Source organism: Athene cunicularia (genome assembly GCF_003259725.1).
Source record: "Athene cunicularia isolate RWA chromosome 5 unlocalized genomic scaffold, athCun1 chr5_part2, whole genome shotgun sequence".
Taxonomy (NCBI): domain Eukaryota; kingdom Metazoa; phylum Chordata; class Aves; order Strigiformes; family Strigidae; genus Athene; species Athene cunicularia.
Genome location: NW_020799102.1, coordinates 9,892,302 through 9,911,501, shown reverse-complemented (window position 1 = coordinate 9,911,501; position 19,200 = coordinate 9,892,302). Strand labels below are relative to the sequence as shown.

The window sequence follows — 19,200 nt, the reverse complement described above, 5'->3', positions numbered from 1 at the left end:
TCAGTGTGACTTAGAAGAAACAGATCTCTTGCCATAAAAATTAAACATTTTTAAAACCACATGGGATATAAAGTGTTGGGGTTTTTTTACGTGCTGAGAATTAGAGAAAAAAACTTTTTGCATCATTCAGTAGTACCTTTGAAATACATTTAAAATATGAGAAATGGCACAGAAGAAGAAATACTGGTTATTGTGAAAGAAAAAATAATGTCTGGGTGAGGATTAGCACACAATCTACTACAGTGTAAATACTTACACTACCTTATTTGTAATGGCCTACCCACATTGCCAAGTTTGAAAATACTTTCAGCTCTCATGAAACCTAACGTATATGGCACAGAGGGTTGCAAAGCGGAATAATTTCTTCTGAAAATGAAAGCATTATACACAAATGAACCCTCCCTAGATAAGACAACTCATCACAGGCAACAAATTTTAAAGAGCCCACTGTCATTAGCTCCCTGTTTCCCACATCTCATTTGTGCTTTTATATTCTCTTTTGTATTACTACTATTAAGCAGGAAAAGTTGTAGGTTGTCATTTTGAAGTGGATTCTTCAAGAGGTTTCTACACTCTCCCTCAGCCCAGAGGATCTCGGACCACCAATCCAGAAAAAGAAGATCCTGCACAAGTGACCCCTTCCAGAAGGGAGCACCTAAAACGGCTTCCCCTCTGACGGGAGAGAAATTCCACATCCACAGTAACTCACTGTAGGAGCTTCCTGCCCATTTTCTCCCCCTCACTGGAGGCTTTTACCTCATTGATTGTGCTGAGTCAAACCAGTCATGCTTTACACAGGCTTTGAAACCCCTGGAGAAAAGTACAACCCTTTTCTTTCTTTGTAAAGGTTTTTCCAAGTCTTATCATTTGGTTGTACTTAAAAAATTAACAACCATAATTGTAAGTAGCTTTTAGAGTGAATTCAGTATCACGTGAGCTGGTACAAAGCAGGTAACTAAGTACATGAAATCACATATTCTAGCTGTGCAGAAATACTCCTCCGGACAGGAACAAGGAACTTGTTTCTCCTCCTCTTCCAGGATCCCAACTGGCCAAGTTGAAAGCACTCCATGGCTTACTTGAAGCCCACTGGGAAACATTATTAAAATATTCAACTGGATGAGAATTTTGAGAGACAGTGACCAAGAGTGAGAGACATCATATATTGAAATAAACTCACAGAATTCTTCCATATCAAGCTCTTCCACAGCATGAATGCCTGTCAGGTGAGCAATTCGGCCTTGAATTCTAGTCCTTTTGTACCCATTCATTTTCTCCACTCTCTCAATCATCTGCTGCTGACGATCAATCCAATACAAGTGATTCCCCAGTACTGTGAGTCCCATTGGTTGAAGGATGTTGGAGTCCTCCAGGGTCACACGGTTGGCACCTGAGATCAACAAAAAAAGACGAGTTTTACACCAGTTGACTTTTAACTCATTTCTTTCAAAAAAACCCCAACCAAACGAAACCCTGAAAATAGTTAGCTCTAAGGTCATTGGCTTCATCTGTCTATGCAGACCAAGGCTCTACTTTTTCAGCCTCCTCTCAGGCAAATGCAACCAGCTGCTATGTTGTGAGGGCAAGCAGGTACAATACAAACCACAGCTCATCCGTGCACACACTGCTTGGTCATTTGGACCCTCTAAATAAGGCTCTGGACACTAAAAATGAGGCTTTGGGTTCTAAAACTGTGGCTTTGAGCCCTAAAAGAGGGGCTTGGACCCACAAAATGAGGGTTTGGGCACTCAGGATGCGGTTTGGACCCTAAAAACAGCTGTCTGGATACCAAAAATGATGCTCTGGACCCTGCAAATGAGGCTTTGGACAATAAAAATACGGACCCTAAAGAGAAGCTTTCTGACCTAAAAGTGAGGGTTTGGGCCACAAAAATTAGGCTTTCAGATCTAGAATCATCGCTTTGGACTCTACAAAGGAGGCTTTGAGTGCTGAAAATGATGAGCTAAATGTTAGAGATGATGCTTTGGAACCTGAAGAGGAGACAAGTGGTTCCTCTATGGATGCCAGAAATGAAGATTTGGTCCCAGATATCAGGCTTTGGGCACTATTATGGAGGCTTAGAGATGTAAAAGAGACCTCCACGCCATCAAAAGGAGGGCTTGGGCCTTAAGAATGGGGCTTTGGGCCCTAAAAAGGGCGCTTTGGAAACGAAAGTGAGGTTTTGAACTCTGAAATCAGGTTTTGTCTCTTCAGACGATGCTTTGGTACCCAAACCTAAGACTTTACATCCTAAAATTGGGGTTTGGGGACTCAAAATGAGGCCACATGCTCTGTTACGTGTAACTCTGTGCAGTTCCTAAAAGCCTGTGTCACTGATACAGACTCAGCTCTTTGGCCAAAGTTTTTACCATACCGAGCAGCACACGTTGCTGGAATCTACAATCAAGAGTGAAAAGCAACCAATCAGCTTCACGGCCATTACTCAAATAAAAAACATCCATCATGCAAAGCAAGAGGCAAGTACACAAACTCATATGTGAAGTTCATACAGAGATATGATCATGGAAGAAAAGCTCAGATTCTAACAGCCTCAATTCTTTCTTCACCTTCACTTTTTTCTTCAATAACCAACCAGAAAACTTAAGCTCCAAGTAAATCACTATGCTCTTAGAAACACTGTGAAATGCTCAGGTTTTCTGCTCTACAGAAATGTGTAAAAATCAGGTTAAGTAAAAATGCATTTATGACTGCTTTTAACTTTAATTGCTTGCATCTGCTAGTGTGTGCTGCCCTACACTTAGTGGCATTTAATTGTTGCTTTTGTTATGCTTGTCTAGAGTGAACAAGAGATTGCAAATTATTCTATTAATTCATAGAAACCATTTTGAGGCTGTGTATGCCTAGGTATACTGGATATATTTGATTTTAAAAATGAGGAATCAAAACAAAATCATAACAGTGCTTCTTCTGCTCTAGTATTTCATTTTGGCATAAAGACCTTGTGTCTGCTTGCATTTCAAAAATAAGTTTTGAGTGTCTACACAAAGTGAAATTATTGACTCTGGATACATAATAAAAATGCTATGAGTACTGGATTCAACCAGTTTGCTGCATAAATTATGTAGAGCTCAGCCAAGCATAAGAATGTAACATTTATTTCAATTACAGATTCTATTAGTTTTGCACATAAAACTACCGCCTGCAATGACTCCTGCTTGACTGTCATGACAAACTGAGTGCATTCAAATCAAATTTAGTTGTAGATCAGAAATTCTTGGACTTGGGGTTTTAGTTCTTTAGCCCTGAATTTCTTTTGTTTCCAAACCGATGAGGAAGATTTACTGTTTCATTCCATTTTCAGAAGAAACGTGCACGAACAAGTGACAGTACAGTCCTGGCTGCAATCTGATATATTATTGCAAACACTTCCAAGGTACCACCAGATTTTACTCTTGTAAAGAGTAAAAGAACAGAATAGATGCACCTACACTAACTTGACTAAATGGGCACTAAACCTGACCCTTAGTACTACTCTCCAGTAGTGCAGTTCCCAAGACGTTCTTTGTCTTCTCCTAAACAGGTCTTCAAATCTAGAAATATCAAGAAATCTTTTGACAGAAGAAGGTTCTCAGCGAACAAAGCACAGGGCGCTTTGTTCATTTGCCCTGCAATGTGCTGAGCACCCCCCGCTTCTATGACCTTCAATGTCATTGGATTTTTAAAGATGACTCTCCTTCTGCCAGACTCTAAGCCTCACATTTTGACCCAAAAGCACAATTTTCAGTTGTATTCAAGGTACCACAAGAATAGGCAAGCCTCATTTCAACTTGATATAAAGAAAACTCCTGCCTTCATGATTTTTTAAGTGCTAAATTGCTCATCCATTTTAGAAATAAAAAGGCAAGCTGGATTCCTGAAGGATATCCTGAAGGCATCCTGAAATCATGAATACTTGAGGTGTCAGGTGACACTTGCAAGCTAGCAGTCTTGCTAGAATCTTAGCCTGTTTGAACAGCCTCCAAAATCCAGGCCTACACCAGACTACATTTAATGGTTTTTGGGGGTATACATCAAGCATCTTTTTTCTCCCTCATCTGCAAAAAGCTGAGCGTTGATGATTTGGGAAACTGCTGGAGCTAGTATTGGATAAGGTGATTTGATCTTGAGTAAATGACAGTCCAAATTATTAATAAATAATTTTAAAAGGAGCAGCAAAAGGCACCTATAGCACTGGGTGACACCATTACAATTGTTTAGAAGAATGATCAAGATAAAAACCATCTGAATAAATAGGATATTTTCAACAGATATGGTTAGAAAAAAAGAAAATATGTTATAAATAAAGAAGTGTTGTATTTCCATAGCAATTAAATACTTTGATTACCAGAAGGAAACAGATGTGTAGTCTTTTCAAGATGGAAACCAATAGCTAAATGTAAAGAACATTAAGCTGGAAGGACACACAATTCCTCTATTTAAAGTCTAATTGAAAACAAAGCATCTTTTCACCACAGCAATTTTATAGCTTTTCCAGTTACTTCAACAATAATATAAACCACTACATTTAATTGACTGGTGTGGCAAACAAGTTATTTGTAAATGGTTTATGAATGTCTAAAAAGCATCAAAAACTCCAGCTGAAAAATTCAAGAACCTTGTAAAGAAAACTGTTAAGACAGGTTTATAGTGCTTTCATCCCTCTCTGAGAGTTAAGCACTGGACATCTGAGGTTAATCCATGAGTTAGCAGGATGATGTTAATCAAAGTGTAGTTTAGGCTTCAGGAACTTCCATAAGCATGTCTTCTCCCCAAGCCTATGAGGGAATAAGGTTCTCTAGACAAGTCTAACTGGCATGATGGATGCTATACACAATTTTGGTCCAATTTACTCAGCAGCCTCAGTTTATGCCAAAATCCTTTTGCTAATATATGCCTGTTTTGGAGTGTTTTGCTCAGAAAATACTTTTTAGAGGAACTAATTCAAGCCAACATAACTTTGGCTGTCAAGTTTCTTCTGAAGTTGTGATACAAGACTGCAAAATATTTTAAAATAAAATTATGCTGTGAACTCTTTTAAAAAATCAACAGCTCTGTGAATCAAATTACAGTGAGCTCAGCTGGATCCAATATAACCATAGTTTTCTGGCTACATGATACATATCCTTTACTTAATAAATATTGTTTTATTTTAACCCTGTAGCTCTCTCCTGCTTTTATCTTACCTATAAGGGTTTGATTCTTTAGCTGTGACCCCATCAAATAAATATGCATTAAAAGCTTTGTTTAAATATTAACCAGAGAAAGTTTAGTTTTCCCTGTAAAAGCTTCCAAAGAATTGGATTAAAATATATATCCAGTATGCAAACTTATGCTTACATGGAATTTTAAGGTCACGAAAAGGAAGAATGCATACAAAGGAAGCTGCAATCACAGGATACAACTACCAGCACATGACGGCCTAGGTGTTGATTTATTCATATATCAGTTTATCCAAGTCCTATTGTCAGGTCTTATTCAATGAAGACTTAGATCTAAACCAATAATAAACAGACTCCTCTGAATTTTAAACTGTACTTTGCAAGGACAGAGTACATCTTCTGACCTGTAACACGACAATCAAGAAGCACCTGCCCACTGCCTACCCTCACCTGCTAGCTGAGTGCATGCTAAATCAAAGGGGAAAAAAGGATGCTTAAGTACATACAAGTAGAAGACCTAGGCATAGTCAGGTCCACTGGATGCTACAGATTTATTAAGTAATACGGTTTCCTATTACATGGAAGCTACTTTTTTTATCAGCAGTAGCACTAGTTATGATCCTGTCGTCCCTCCTCAGTTCATTAACTTCTCCCATGTACACCTCCCCTCCCCTAAACCATATGACTTCCACAGAATCATCTTCAGTGCCTCTTCTCTCTATCTTGTGTTTGCGGATACCACTTCAGCCACAATACCTACATGATACGAAGCTCTTCTGTCTTGTTATTTTACTTTTGGATTCCTCCTACAGCACTTCTCCTTTCACCACTAGACAAAACCCTCTCAGTATCTCTGATGCATTTTGTGCTGTGTCTCACTCTGCCAACCTTCCTTCTCAAACATGAGTTGTTTCACAGGTCAAGTTCTGTCTCTCTCCTATCTTCCTTTCTCCTACAAATTTCTGTAGGTTCTCTGACGTCTATCATGGATTGGACATTTTATGGCTACACAGGTAGTTTGAGAATATTCCCCTATCCAGCTTGATAACTGATGAAAGACATTGGCTGCTTTACCTCCCAGCTCTGGCTTCATGTTTTTATTGCCTCTCTGACAGAAAAGACCCAAACCTGACTGTGAGTCAGTTTTAGATGCTCAAAGGTGAACTGTCCTCGTAAAAAAGCAAACAATTTTCTCCTGTTTAGTTCATTGCCTCACTATAACATGAAGGAAGGATGTGACTACCTGGCAAGAAGAGAAGAGCCACCAAAAACTGGAGAATCAGCCTTTTATGGCAGGTGCCAATCACTAGAACAGTTCAGCTTCTACTCCCTCACACTAGTTCACTTCTCTCTGCACTTCCTTTAGGAGTTTCATTTCTTGATACATGGATGATGATGATGAGAGAACAAATCACAGGTCAAAGTAGGGCCATTGGATCCTCTGTGCTATACTGCTCACCAGATGAGCGAGTCCATTTCTTCACTTCTTCAGCACTGTCAAGTGCTTTTAAAAGTCAGTGATGAACAGTGCTCTCTAAGTTCCAAGTGGTGCTATCGCTATGGACATGGAGTAATGCTTTATTTTACAAATATGGCACAACTGCAGTGAGTTGACATCTCTCTTTGCAACACTGGTATTCCAGATGAGCTGCCTTATTATCCATCTTGGAAGAAAGCCATTCCCTTTCCTTCCGTTTGTTTTTCAAACCACCTTGACTTACTGAGCTGTAAACTCCAGAGAAAGAAACCCCAAAAAGTTATACAAACTTTTCAAACTGTAAGAAAAAACAAAAGGGCACAGGGGAGGTGATTTAGTGGTTCCACATCTGGCACCACCTATTTAAATCTGATCTTGGAAGAGCTGCTTTCAGAACATATCAAAAGTCAAGTGGCTCTCTTGGAGGGTGGCAGTCATTACAGTTGTGCTTATTCCAATCACATCAAAGATGGGGAGCCCACCGGCCACTGTTATCCATGACTACATACACAGAACTGGCAACAGTGCAGACAGAAGTTACTGGCGTCAGCATCAAAGAAGGAATGATGTCCTATACATACACACACTCTGCTCCAAATGCTTAACTGAATACCACATACCTGACAAGTCACAGCTTTCGATGCGCTTCAGATCTGCATCCACCCAGAAAAGCTTTCCAAGTTTGTTGTCAATCACCAGCGCTACTGGTCGGATCAACCCTGTTGTAAAAAGCACTTCTCTCTCGGTGCCATCAAGGGCTGCACGCTCAATCTTGGGAGCTCGCTCTTGCATGTTGGTGAAGTACATGTACCTGAGAACAAGGACAACAGCTGCTTAACCAAGAGCTTCAGAAGGGAGGCAACTCACCTCTGCACACGGGCTCTGCAGTGTAAGTGAGAATGGTTCACACAGAGATCACTGCAGTGACTGTTGCAAACTGTTTGTTTGACAGCAAAGATCCAAATCTGACAGTTGCAGAACCCCAAACACTTGCTAACTGGCATATTGAGATAGCCTGAAATTAATAGCATTTGTCATTTATACACCAGGCCAGAAAATGCCTCGGCACTCAGCACCGCTACGCTGGCAGCACTGTTCCTGCAGCGGAGGTAGAGGTTGTAAGAGGCTAGTACAGACTTTCTGCAACTATCCTTGGGTAAAGCTGTCCCCATCTGTGAATCAAAGTCCTGCAGCTCTTTCTGACAAAAAAAAATTAACCATCACATCCTCTCCTTCTGGGTTGCCTTCCTTCTCAGCAAGTAGAAGTTCCTACCAAATTTGAGAGGAGCAAAGATCACAGAAGGAAGAACAACCGAGGATGGCATGTTCCTGATGCTTTAGTTCCAAGAATTCTTTATATCTGCCTAAGCCAATTCAGCTGCAAACAGAAGCAGTCTCTGCCCTCCCCCTGCATAGGGAAAAAAATGGCTTGTGAACCCACATAATGAACTGAGAACTCCTTCAACGAAAAGTCCACTATTTTTTTCAGTGGTGGATAACACGGGCAAAATCCCTAATACAGAATCACAGAATCATCTACACTGGAAAGGGCCTTGAAGCTCCTCCAGTCCAACCATGAACCTCACCCTGACCGTTCCCAACTCCACCAGATCCCTCAGCGCTGGCTCAGCCCGAATCTTCAACCCCTCCAGGGATCCTGGAGACTCCCCCCCTGCCCTGGGCAGCCCATTACAACGCCCAACAACCCCTTCTGGAAAGTAGGATACATTGCTGCATAATGTTTTGGGATGGCACAAGGAGAGGCAGCAGTCAGAACATGTGGCCAAGAGGAGAGGTGGAGGGAAGGATTTCTGGAATTAAGGCAAAAGGAGCTCAGTACACAGATCACTCATTCAGCTCTCCTAGGCAGTCAAGAGTCTTCAGCATAGTCTCTTTCCTCCTTTAATTCAAAACAGATTTATATTTAAATCATTTGAAAACCTGACTAGAAAAGTTGAGAGTTTTAGAGATCAACAAACCCAAACTCCCGTTTTAATGGAGAAATCAGATAAGCTTTTATAAAACAAACTGTGTCCAAGCAACTTAATCCAGTAAGATTAGAATCTTTCCTCTAAACCCTCTCTCCCCATACCAGCTTGTGAACTGTGCAGAGTACACTGAGTACTGCATAAAATACCAATCCTATAAATGCTCTAGATAGAGTCTCTGGGCACTACTGTATCCACAGTTACATAATATTGTTATTCAATGTATGTCAAGCACATGGTAAGCCATTCAGTAGTAAACTGGGATTTGAGCATCTAACATATCAGAGTACAGTAAAGGAGCTCCTTTGATTTCTAAGAATGAAGCTACTAACCATGTGAAGTGGAGACGGGGTTTGCTGAATCTAACCCAAACGGCTTTGCAGCAAAACAATGTATTTTGTTCCTGTGTGAAATCACTCTAGTGCATCCTACCTGTTTTAATTCATTTCAGAAGTTTTTGGGATACACATCAAGGCAGAACTAAAGTAAAAATTTATAGAATTTAAGGGATTGGTTTGTTTGTTTGTTTAACTTTATACTATTACCAGGAACAGTTGTATCTTATGAGAGATTCCTTTTTTCTCCTGGAAACATTTGTTTTATGATGACCATTTATGAACCAGATGCCCAGCGGATATAACCACAGTGTAAACTCTCCTGTTTTTTGCTATTAGATGGTGGGGCTGTGCACTCATGCAGCGAAGAGGATAAGGTGGTTTTGCTTTGCTTTGCCCACCTGGGTTAGTTCCTCACTGTAACCACCATACAGCTGTGTGAACACCTAACTGAACACCAGAGGAGGCAGCAAAGGAGAAAAAGCTGGACACCTTTAAAAGCCAGAATCAGACAGGCAGTCGCCTACATCCTGAACAAATAAATATGCAAAAATTCTCCACGAGTGCTCTGTACAAGGTAGAGGAAGGAATCTCACCCTCGCTCCGCATTCACGACGATGGCTCTGGGCCTGTCATGATCCCCTCGCAGCACCATCCCAATCGACTCGCCGTTCAGCCTGTGCACATTGACAGAATTTGTGGCCTCACAGGTCCAGTACAAGGTATGGCTGTATATATCAATGCTGAGGTCGTGTGGCTGCTTCTCTGGGTTCTGGCTTTGGTTTGGAGTACTCATAACAGTGAAAGGCTGCAAAATAACATATGAGGAACAATTTCTAGTAATTATTTTGATTACTGATTAAAGAACACTGCACAGAAAGCACAGTTTACCTACGTGATGGTCCAGAAAAACCTTAAACCACCCACAAGGAAACAACAAACACAAGAAACGCAATCAAGCTTAACCAAAAAAGATTTGAATCGAACTGTGGATTAGAGGAAAAACATCTGGACAAAATCTGTTAGATTAAGCAAAACTCCCCAGAAAGCCATTGGGGGGCCTCCTATAAGTAGAATTAATTAGCAGGAGATGGAAGAAAACAATAGTGCATGTTTATGCATGGAACAATCTTGAATACAACAATGTAAGAAACAAGGCAGCCTTCTGGCCAGACCTGCACTGCTACAGTCAGCTGAACAAATCTCTATCTCTTGACAAAGTCTTCTTACTTTTATTATTTGTAGTGTAGTAGATATTAAGTCCTGACTTCTCTTAAAAACTAAAAACTTTTAATGAAACTTGGTTCTGTTTGCTTACATGTCAAGTGGCTGCAGCTCTGCCTCACATCCACACTATTACCTTGCTTTCATCCTCAAATGTTTATGATGGACTTAAAAAAACTTTACATTACCGCCAAGTTCCTGTAATCGTTACCCTCAACCCCTCCCAATCTAACTAACATACTATTTACTATACTTTTTATCTCTATGTTGAATACTAACATAGACTTCAATACTTTATTTCTGTGAAGAGCACTAGAGCATATAAAAAAAATCCCTAAAGGAAAAGAGTATTTCTGTTGTTTGTTTAACATTACACTGGCTCCACAAGTACCATTGGATAGTAATACTGCTGGCAGGACTCCCAACATCAAATCAGTTTTCAAAGGTGACTGCTTCTGGTGACACGATAACGGTGAGGGGAAAGCGGTGGCTTTGTGAAGTGTCCTAATGCGGCGCTCCCGATCCAGACACAAGAACAGTACCAGAAAAAGTTCATATGGTTCAAGAAAGCTGAAGACACCATTTCATGCTAAATCAAATGAATTACTCAACACAGCATTACTTGTGAAAGATATATTTTCGCAATTTGGTTTTAAGCCTCCATGTTCTGCATAAACAGGCTTTTTTCTTTTTATATAAAGCTTTATCCCTATTTTGTCCTGACAGTGTGCCTAGAAATAAAAAGAAATAATTTCCTGAAATCAAAGGTTACATTACCCAGGTATGAAATTCATATGCGTCAGTGCAAACAGCATGATCAGAAAAATTAAGTAAATATAGTTAGTGAAAATTGGAAAGTCAAAATTTGCAGGGGATCTGCATCTTCAAAGCTGTGTGACCAAGGTAGAGGAAAACACAGAGCAAATGAATCTCCATTGCAATTTGCACCTAGAGAGTACCAAAGAGAAGCTAGACTACAACAATTAGCACCTAGTATAATCCCAAAAAGCAAGAGCAAAACTTCTTCAAAATTCATCCACAACCCAGCTAGCTGCTCACCCCATCATACCTTCTCCCAGTCTTAAAAGAAATGCCCCCAAAATAAAATTGTCATCTCTTCCTCTGAAGGAAACTGTAAAACCTCTGAGTCCCTAGACGTGTGAAGAGACCGGTCCATTTCCACTGAGACCGTGTCATACTGTTTAGATACAACTGCCCAAGAATTAGGAAAACGTAATATGCCCCTTCTGCATGTTGTTTTATATTCTTACTCAAACCACAGTTTTTAAAGAATCTGTTAACTTGACTGGGAGTTAAGCTGTGGTAACACATGACGCTGCCCAGAAGAACAGTACTCTTCCTTCCACTGTTGTGTCAATAACTAGCGCAAAAGAATAACGTCCCCAACTCAGTAAAACAATTAAGCATGTGGATAAGCCTATCCTATCTGGCACAGCAATCAACTCTACATTCACTCAGGGTTTAACTACAGCTTGGACAGCTGAGAGTTTTCATTTTGAGAGAGCTTTACAATGATGACAATATTATCTCACAATTGGTGTGCACAATACTGATTTTAGAATGCAATTTATCTGCCCTGACTTTAAATAACGAGTCTGCCTTACTTCAGTGCCCACCCTTAACTAAAGATTGAAATTCAAGGCTTATAGTTTCAGGTACATATGATGTACTATATTCTATTACACTTCTTTTGTATGAATTAAAATCACCGATGCTAAAAGCCTTCAGTAATTTTCACATGTAAGTAGAATATACATGAGTAAGTGCTGGCAAGAGTAAAGTTTACACCAATGATTCCTTGGTGCAGGGGACAGAAGGGGAAAGTATAGTATAAAGTACAAAGCACACAAAAAGACCAACACAAACTATATACACCATGTCAACTTGCCTGAGTGCCATCATCTTTGGCTCTTTTTATAATATTCTGACGTCCATCCACCCAGTAGATCAATTTATCTAAGGGATCATAATCAATAGCCTTGACATTCCTTAGACCATGCATAGGCAGGATGATATCTGGACTTTGCTGATCATCTGGTATCATCCGGCTGATTGCAGATTTCTGGCTAAACAACAGGAAGCTGGCAGGGGCTGCAACAAGCCAAAACAGCGTAAGAAAATGCAACTCATATGGTCAAAAATACAGAAGACAAGGAATATTTAGGACAAAATCCCAGAGGGACAATTATATTACAATGAAAACTAAGGTAATTCATAACTGGAGATTTCTGCTGGTAAGTTGAAAATGGTTCTTCATGTACTTCAGGAGGATAAATATGCACACCCTGACCCAGAAAGTATTTCCTTTTCATATTATAAAATAACTAAAGTTCCCCATGTGGAATTTAAGTAACACCAGTGACAGCGGACAATACACAGTCACAGGTTTACCTGTATCATCACAGAACCATTTAGATTCGAAAAGACCTTTAAGATCATTGAGCAAAACCATTAAGCACTGCCAAGACCCCCACTAAACCATATCCTTAAGTGCCACATAGCAGGGGCAGCGACTCCACCACTTCGCTGGGCAGCCTGTTCCAGTGCCTGACAGCCCTTTTGTTGAATAAATTTTTCCTAATATCCAGTCTAACCCTCCCCTGGTGCAACCTGAGACCGTTTCCTCTTGTCCTGTCACTTGCTACTTGAGAGAAGAGACCAACACCCACCTCACTATAACCTCCTCTCAGGGAGCTGTAGAGGGCCAGGAGGTCTCCCCTCAGCCTCCTCTTCTCCAGACTAAACCCCCCCAGTTCCCTCAGCTGCTCCTCATAGACTTGTTCTGCAGACCCTTCACCAGCTTCACTGCCCTTCTGTGGACACGCTCCAGCACCTCAACATCCTTCTTGTAGCGAAGGGCCCAAAACTGAACCCAGTATTGGAGGTGCGGCCTCACCAGGGACAAGTACAAAGGGACCATCACTCCCCTAGCCCTGCTGGCCACACTAGTGCTGATAAAAACCTGGATGCTGTTGGCCCTCTTGGCCACCTGGCCACACTGCCAGCTCTCATTCAGCTGGCTGTTGACCAACACCCCCAGGTCCTTTTCCACCAGGCAGTTTTCCAGCCACTCTGCCCTGAGCATTGCAGGGTTGTTGTGACCCAAGTGCAGGAGTCGGCACTGAGACTTGTTGAACCTCATAGAGTTGGTCTTGGCCTATTGCTCCAGCCCGTCCAGACCCCTCTGTGGAGAGATCAACACTCCCGCCCAGCTTGGAGTCATCTGCAAACTTACTGAGGGAGCTCTCAATCCCCTTGTCTAGATCATTGATAAAGATTATTAAACAGAACTGGCTCCAGTGCTGAGCCCTGGGAACACCACTTGTGACCAGTCACCAACTGGATTTAACTCCATTCACCACAGCTCTTGGGCCCGGCCATCAGCCAGTTTTATACCCAGCAAAGAGTACGGCCCTCCAAGCCACAAGCAGGCAGTTTCTCCAAGGAGAATGCTGTGGGAAAGTGTCAAAGGCTTTATCAAAATTCAGGTTAACAACATCCACAGCCTTTCCACTGCCCATTAATCAGGTCATCTTGTCATACAAGGACATCAGGTTAGTCAAGTAGGACTTACCCTTCATAAACATATCCTTTCATCCAGTTAAAATTTCTTTATATGTTACTGAGCCAGGATGCCCAAAATTTTGTTGGTTTATTTTTTGTAAGTCAACAGTCCACTTTCTATTTATCTGCTATTTTTACTAGAAACTTATAATCTTATGGACAATCAGTGAACTGGCAGGCTCATAGTATCACATGCAGGGAGAAAATAAACATATGATTTCAAGTGCATATGCATGTTGCACAGACTACTTAGGACGCTGTTTTACTGAATGCTATTTTTGCTATTAAACACTTAAGAGAAAAAGATGGTTTTAGTTTAGAACTTCTCTTCCACCCACCTACATGCTTAGGTAAGGATGGGGAAAGCGTCAATCACACAGCTGAATCACCTATAAAGCACTTCTAGTAAAACAAGAAAGACCAGATGTGACAGTGCTGTTATTTATAAGATTTGAAATACAAATCTTCAGCTCTAATTCATGACACAAAATTGGATATAAAACTCCATACTTTGCCCTCATATTTAAAGATCACCTTTAAAGCCAGAACCTTTGAAATGGACTTGTGATATCCCTTTTCTTTTTATACTGAAAGCGATCACAAGCACCTGGGAGCCACAAGCACTGAAGAATATAGTAGCAAACGAAAAGGCTTACAGCTACAGTTCCTGCTGTTGGGATCCAAGGTATAATGAGCAGCACAGCCACACCTAAATCCATTTGGTATGGCGAGGCACAAGTGACCACAGTGGCCGTTATTTTGCACACAATCATTCAAGCCATCCTGACGTGAAGAATGGAAGACCAATATATCCATCACAAAATCCAGGTGACCCTGAATAAGTGTCCTGTTCTTCCCACTGGTCTTGTCTGCTCTTTCTATGCTGTGAAGATTCCAGTCTGTCCAGTAGATGTAGTCACTGTATTGGGTTAATCCAAATGGATGAGGTAGATCATCTGCTATGATTTCTCGTTCTTGTCCTGGAAAAATAAGGATAATCAACTAAAGGACAGTTCCCAAGTCATGAAATGAAGAGTGTGATTGACATCAAGAAGAAGTTTTTTCTTCCCTTTTTAAAATAAAAGCTAATTTCTGGTCACCATCATGGGATTCATTATTAAGCAGTATCTGCTCACAACATAAACTAAACACTTGCATTCAAAAACCTTATCCTGACATCCTCCTGCCTTAGAGCAATTTGAAACTGTGACAGTGTATTTTCATTTAAATAAATATTACTCTATTATCATCCCAAATAGATAATGGAAAACATTTTCAAGAATACTATCAGCTCCAGGAAATCACTTAGACCGATAAAACCACAATTAATATGCACAAAAGCAATGATTTATAATAAACTTGAGATTCACAGAGAAACAGCTACGAGAAATTGTGTTGTTTCACTCAAGAAACACAAATCTTTTGCAGTGCAATTTAACATACAGCTACCCCCAGAGATTAGGGAACCATTTGTTTGGCAGAAATCCAATACTCCCACACTCAGTGGCTCAGTTAGCAACATTCACAACAGATTTAACACCTTCTAGAGCATTAAATGGCCTCTGACAGAGATGCCCTACAAAAGTAGATAAAAGTCTTACTGCAAATCACCTTCCCAAACATTTTCAAGCATAAACCTCTATGAATCTCTGGCACTTTACATCAAATGAAGATGTAGCCGTCATCAGCATCATCTCCTTCTGCCTCAAACAAACGTCCAATGTTAGGTTCTACAGAACACCTCATTTTTCTTCCCTTGACCTACTTTTCATGATGCCCTCTCCCATTTGGCCAAGACTGAAGAAGGAATGAAAACCCCAAAAACTAGAACATGAAGCCATTTCCCTATAAACCACCAGAACTAAACATAGAGGCAACCTTCCCAATTGCTTTTACGCATCCAAAGTGTCCCAAGTTAGGGAAACAGGTAGCCTGCACACTTCTTAGAGCAATTCTGGTCCACAGGGATGAATTCAGGGGATGGGCTCCTCTGAAGGAAGTTTTCTAATTGAATTTTTATAGTTGGTAGGTGGAGAGGAATCTCCCAAAACAGTGAATTTTTCCTGCTGGGTAATGTTTATAATACCCAAGCTGAAGCTGGGACAGCATTCATCCATCAACCTAAGAGTGCTTTATTCATTGCTGGCCGGGTACACATTTCTATCAGCAACACTTATTCAGATCTCTCCTGGCAAGGAGACCGTCACTGCGTAACACAGGCCAAGTCTAGTAACATTTCCTTAACCAATGAGCCTACTTGCTGTAAGTCTACCTGAGTCTTTAAATTCTGCTAACTAAAAAGACATCACACAACATTGTTAGCTTCAGAAGCTTCATCCTTCTACTTTCTCACCACAAATAAATGTTAACAGTAGGTTCAGCTTTAGAACCAGTTTAATTTACCACAGATTATTTCAATATTGTGTTTCTTCTCAATGCCACAACCAGTTTCCAGTACAAGCTTGCCCCCGGCCATTTTGCTTCTCTAAGTATAATGCAGAAGCTTAGAGAGAGCTTTGTTAGATCATGCACTCTGGATGGAAAAAATCTAACTCTAGATAAAGAAACAATTCTCCTGTAATTTTTGAACAGTAACATTCATTCAGCACTTGTCATGCCAAAGCAACACATGCAAGAAATGCAAAATCAGTGATAGCCTTGGAATCCAAAACTGCATCGCTCTCCGTTTTCCTGAGTTTAGTAGATTCTCTATACTCTGAAGATATGCACACACAGTAACACCTTAAAGAAAAAAAATCTCACTCTAATGGCAGCTTTTCACAGATTAAAAAAAAATAGTTGCAGGGAAATTATACCTATCAATCATAGCATTGCTGTAACAATCCTGTATGAATTTGCTTAAATACTGTATGTTCTGCCACATAAACTTTGACTTATACATTGGAATCCCAGAAGCATTAATTCCCATCTCACAAAGGCTTCTCCTTGGAAATAGAAGAGGGATATGACGTCAGGTCGGAACTTCTGGATTCCAATTCTGATCCTATCACTGATTCACTGTGTGGCATTTGGAAACCTTTCATATAAACTCTTCTCAAAAAGGAATTAATATCTGCCTCAACTAAAATCTTGAAGACCATTTAGTATTTACAAAATATCTGGACAATACAAAACCACTATGTCAGCTGCAGAAAACAAAACTCTCTTCTTTTATCCACTTAGTTATCGTGTCAGTATCAATGAGAAAGTTTAGTAAATCTCAGCACACCCCTTGTGTGTATAAACAAAATTCCAGTGGAAGATATGAAAATGTGTGGAGTTGTGTACAGAACACGTTATGATACACTGCAGAGTAGCTGCACAACCTTTTAGACTGCAGGAAATTGCAAGCAGCATTTTGGTTTTGATTTTGAACTAATACAACAAGTCTGAAGCTGGAAACAATAGTTCAACAGAAAATTAAGTGTCCAGACTGAAAAGTTAAGGGATGGTTTATAGTAACCCTATAAATTGTTGTCACTTACACTGGCAGTTTCATATCAACACAGAGAAATGATATCCTATTTCACCATCATTATAAATCATCATACAGTTATTTATTTAGGAAGCTTTTATCTCCTTAAACATTTAACTCTCCATTTATTCTCATAAGAAAAATATACACACAGATTTAGCATCAATTATATTATTCCAATTTCTTATTATTCAGTTGCTTTACTATGGCCAGTGCATATTTCTGTACTCCCTGGTATAACAGAACACTAGATTACCTAGCATATTTGATGACTCAATCATGCTTGTGTCTAAGTCTGTCCAATATAGCCTTTGGTCCACATAATCAATAGTGAGGTCATTGGCACGACCCACTTTATCCACCAAAGTGATGCTGTTTGTTCCGTCCATATACGCTCGAACAATCCTAGGTTTACCTCCCCATTCAGTCCAGTACATGTATCTGCAATGAGAAGTGGAACAAAAAGAGCAGATCAGCTAGGTAAGACTGTGTTTGGCTGCATGCTTTGATTTTTCTACATTTTCAGTTCTTTAAAAAAAAAAAAAAGAAATAAACAGTATTACAGTACTTCTCTTTTAGACAAAGGCAGAAAAACATGACTGACAATTTTTATTTTTCATTGTAATTTCACTGGTTGTGGAATGTTTATTGTCTTTTCAAAGACCCTGAAGAAATTGAGCTATATAAACTGCCAATTAACTTGTCACGTACAGGAATATGCACACAAAACTTTGAAAACAACACTGTCCCTTACCCTTTGGTAGGATCAAGAGCCAGAGACCTTGGGTTGTCCAAGTCCTTCCAGACAAGGACCTGCCTATACTGTCCATCCAGGCGGGCTACTTCGATGCGATTGGTTCCAGTATCTGCCCAGTACAGGTTCTTTCCCATCCAGTCTACAGCCATTCCCTCAGGATAATCCAGCCCAAACTCAATCACATGTTCAACAGAACTCCCATTCATGAAAGCACGACTTATCGTCTGGAAAACAAAATTGTGTAAAAATATTACAGCATTGATGGATACCCCACGGAAATAAAAAGGAGTAATTATGACGTTTAGTTTACAAAAAGAAATAGTAAAAAAATATATAAATCAGCCAGTATTACAATTTTAAAAATAAATTTCTGCTGTCAAAAATACAGCAATTCACAGGATAGAGACATGAATTTTCAGAAAGCTAGTGGTTTCTGATGACCAATCCATCTTAAAAGGATATGATTTTAAGAAAGCACTAAGTAAGTACCTGCAGATTCTTCCTTGCCCCTTCTCCCTCTCTTTTATTTGCACACAAAAACGTTTTTTTTTTTTTTAAAATACTTAATTTGCTGCAATCTTTTAAGCCTCAGAATCACATCTCAATTCAGAGAAATCTGAATTGAATTGTTTCTCATGATCAGTCACCTGCAGCAAGTTTGCTGATCCCACCTACATTTTCATTATGCACACTCAACAAACCACGTCACAGGGTAAGGACTGTGCACATATAAATAAGCCACTCCTAACAAGGAGCAATGAAACAACCGCCAGGTAAATCACTCGTAACTTCAGGATCAATGTACAATTGTCCACCCTTGTTATCAACATTAAGCAGTCATTCTACATGCCTGCTAATATTTCAGCCATTAATTCTTAATAATTTGATAAATGAAGGTATCAGAGTAAGAGACTTTTTTTTTTTTTTAAGGTAAATGTCAAAACCAGAAAACATGTGGTATATTTTTACAGGTATAGCCCATATCTCAGAAAAAGTATAATCCCTTTTTGAAAATGAGTCCTCATATAACCAGAAGCAGGAGGAGATCATGGAAGTGTTGCTCACCAAAGGCAAGGGAGATGACTATGGGCTATGAATTTACACTACCTGCTGCTGAGCTGGAGGAGGTGGGGACAGAAGAGGAATGAAAACCCGGACATGCTGATACATATGTGAAAATACAGCATGCTGGAGAATTCA

General features: G+C 40.0%; 1 protein-coding gene across 2 annotated transcripts in view; it reads right to left on the bottom strand.

Moving 5' to 3' along the window:
• Nucleotides 1–19,200, bottom strand: part of LRP5 (LDL receptor related protein 5) — a 126,209-nt gene that overhangs the window by 17,920 nt on the left and 89,089 nt on the right. For both annotated transcript variants that reach the window (XM_026850575.1, XM_026850576.1), the window contains 7 exons: nt 17,998–18,224; nt 17,500–17,684; nt 14,425–14,748; nt 12,093–12,295; nt 9,556–9,767; nt 7,257–7,447; nt 1,181–1,390 (listed from right to left, as the gene is read on the bottom strand). In XM_026850575.1, coding sequence (XP_026706376.1) covers nt 1,181–1,390; nt 7,257–7,447; nt 9,556–9,767; nt 12,093–12,295; nt 14,425–14,748; nt 17,500–17,684; nt 17,998–18,224 — 1,552 coding nt within the window. The remainder of the gene's footprint in view (nt 1–1,180; nt 1,391–7,256; nt 7,448–9,555; nt 9,768–12,092; nt 12,296–14,424; nt 14,749–17,499; nt 17,685–17,997; nt 18,225–19,200) is intronic.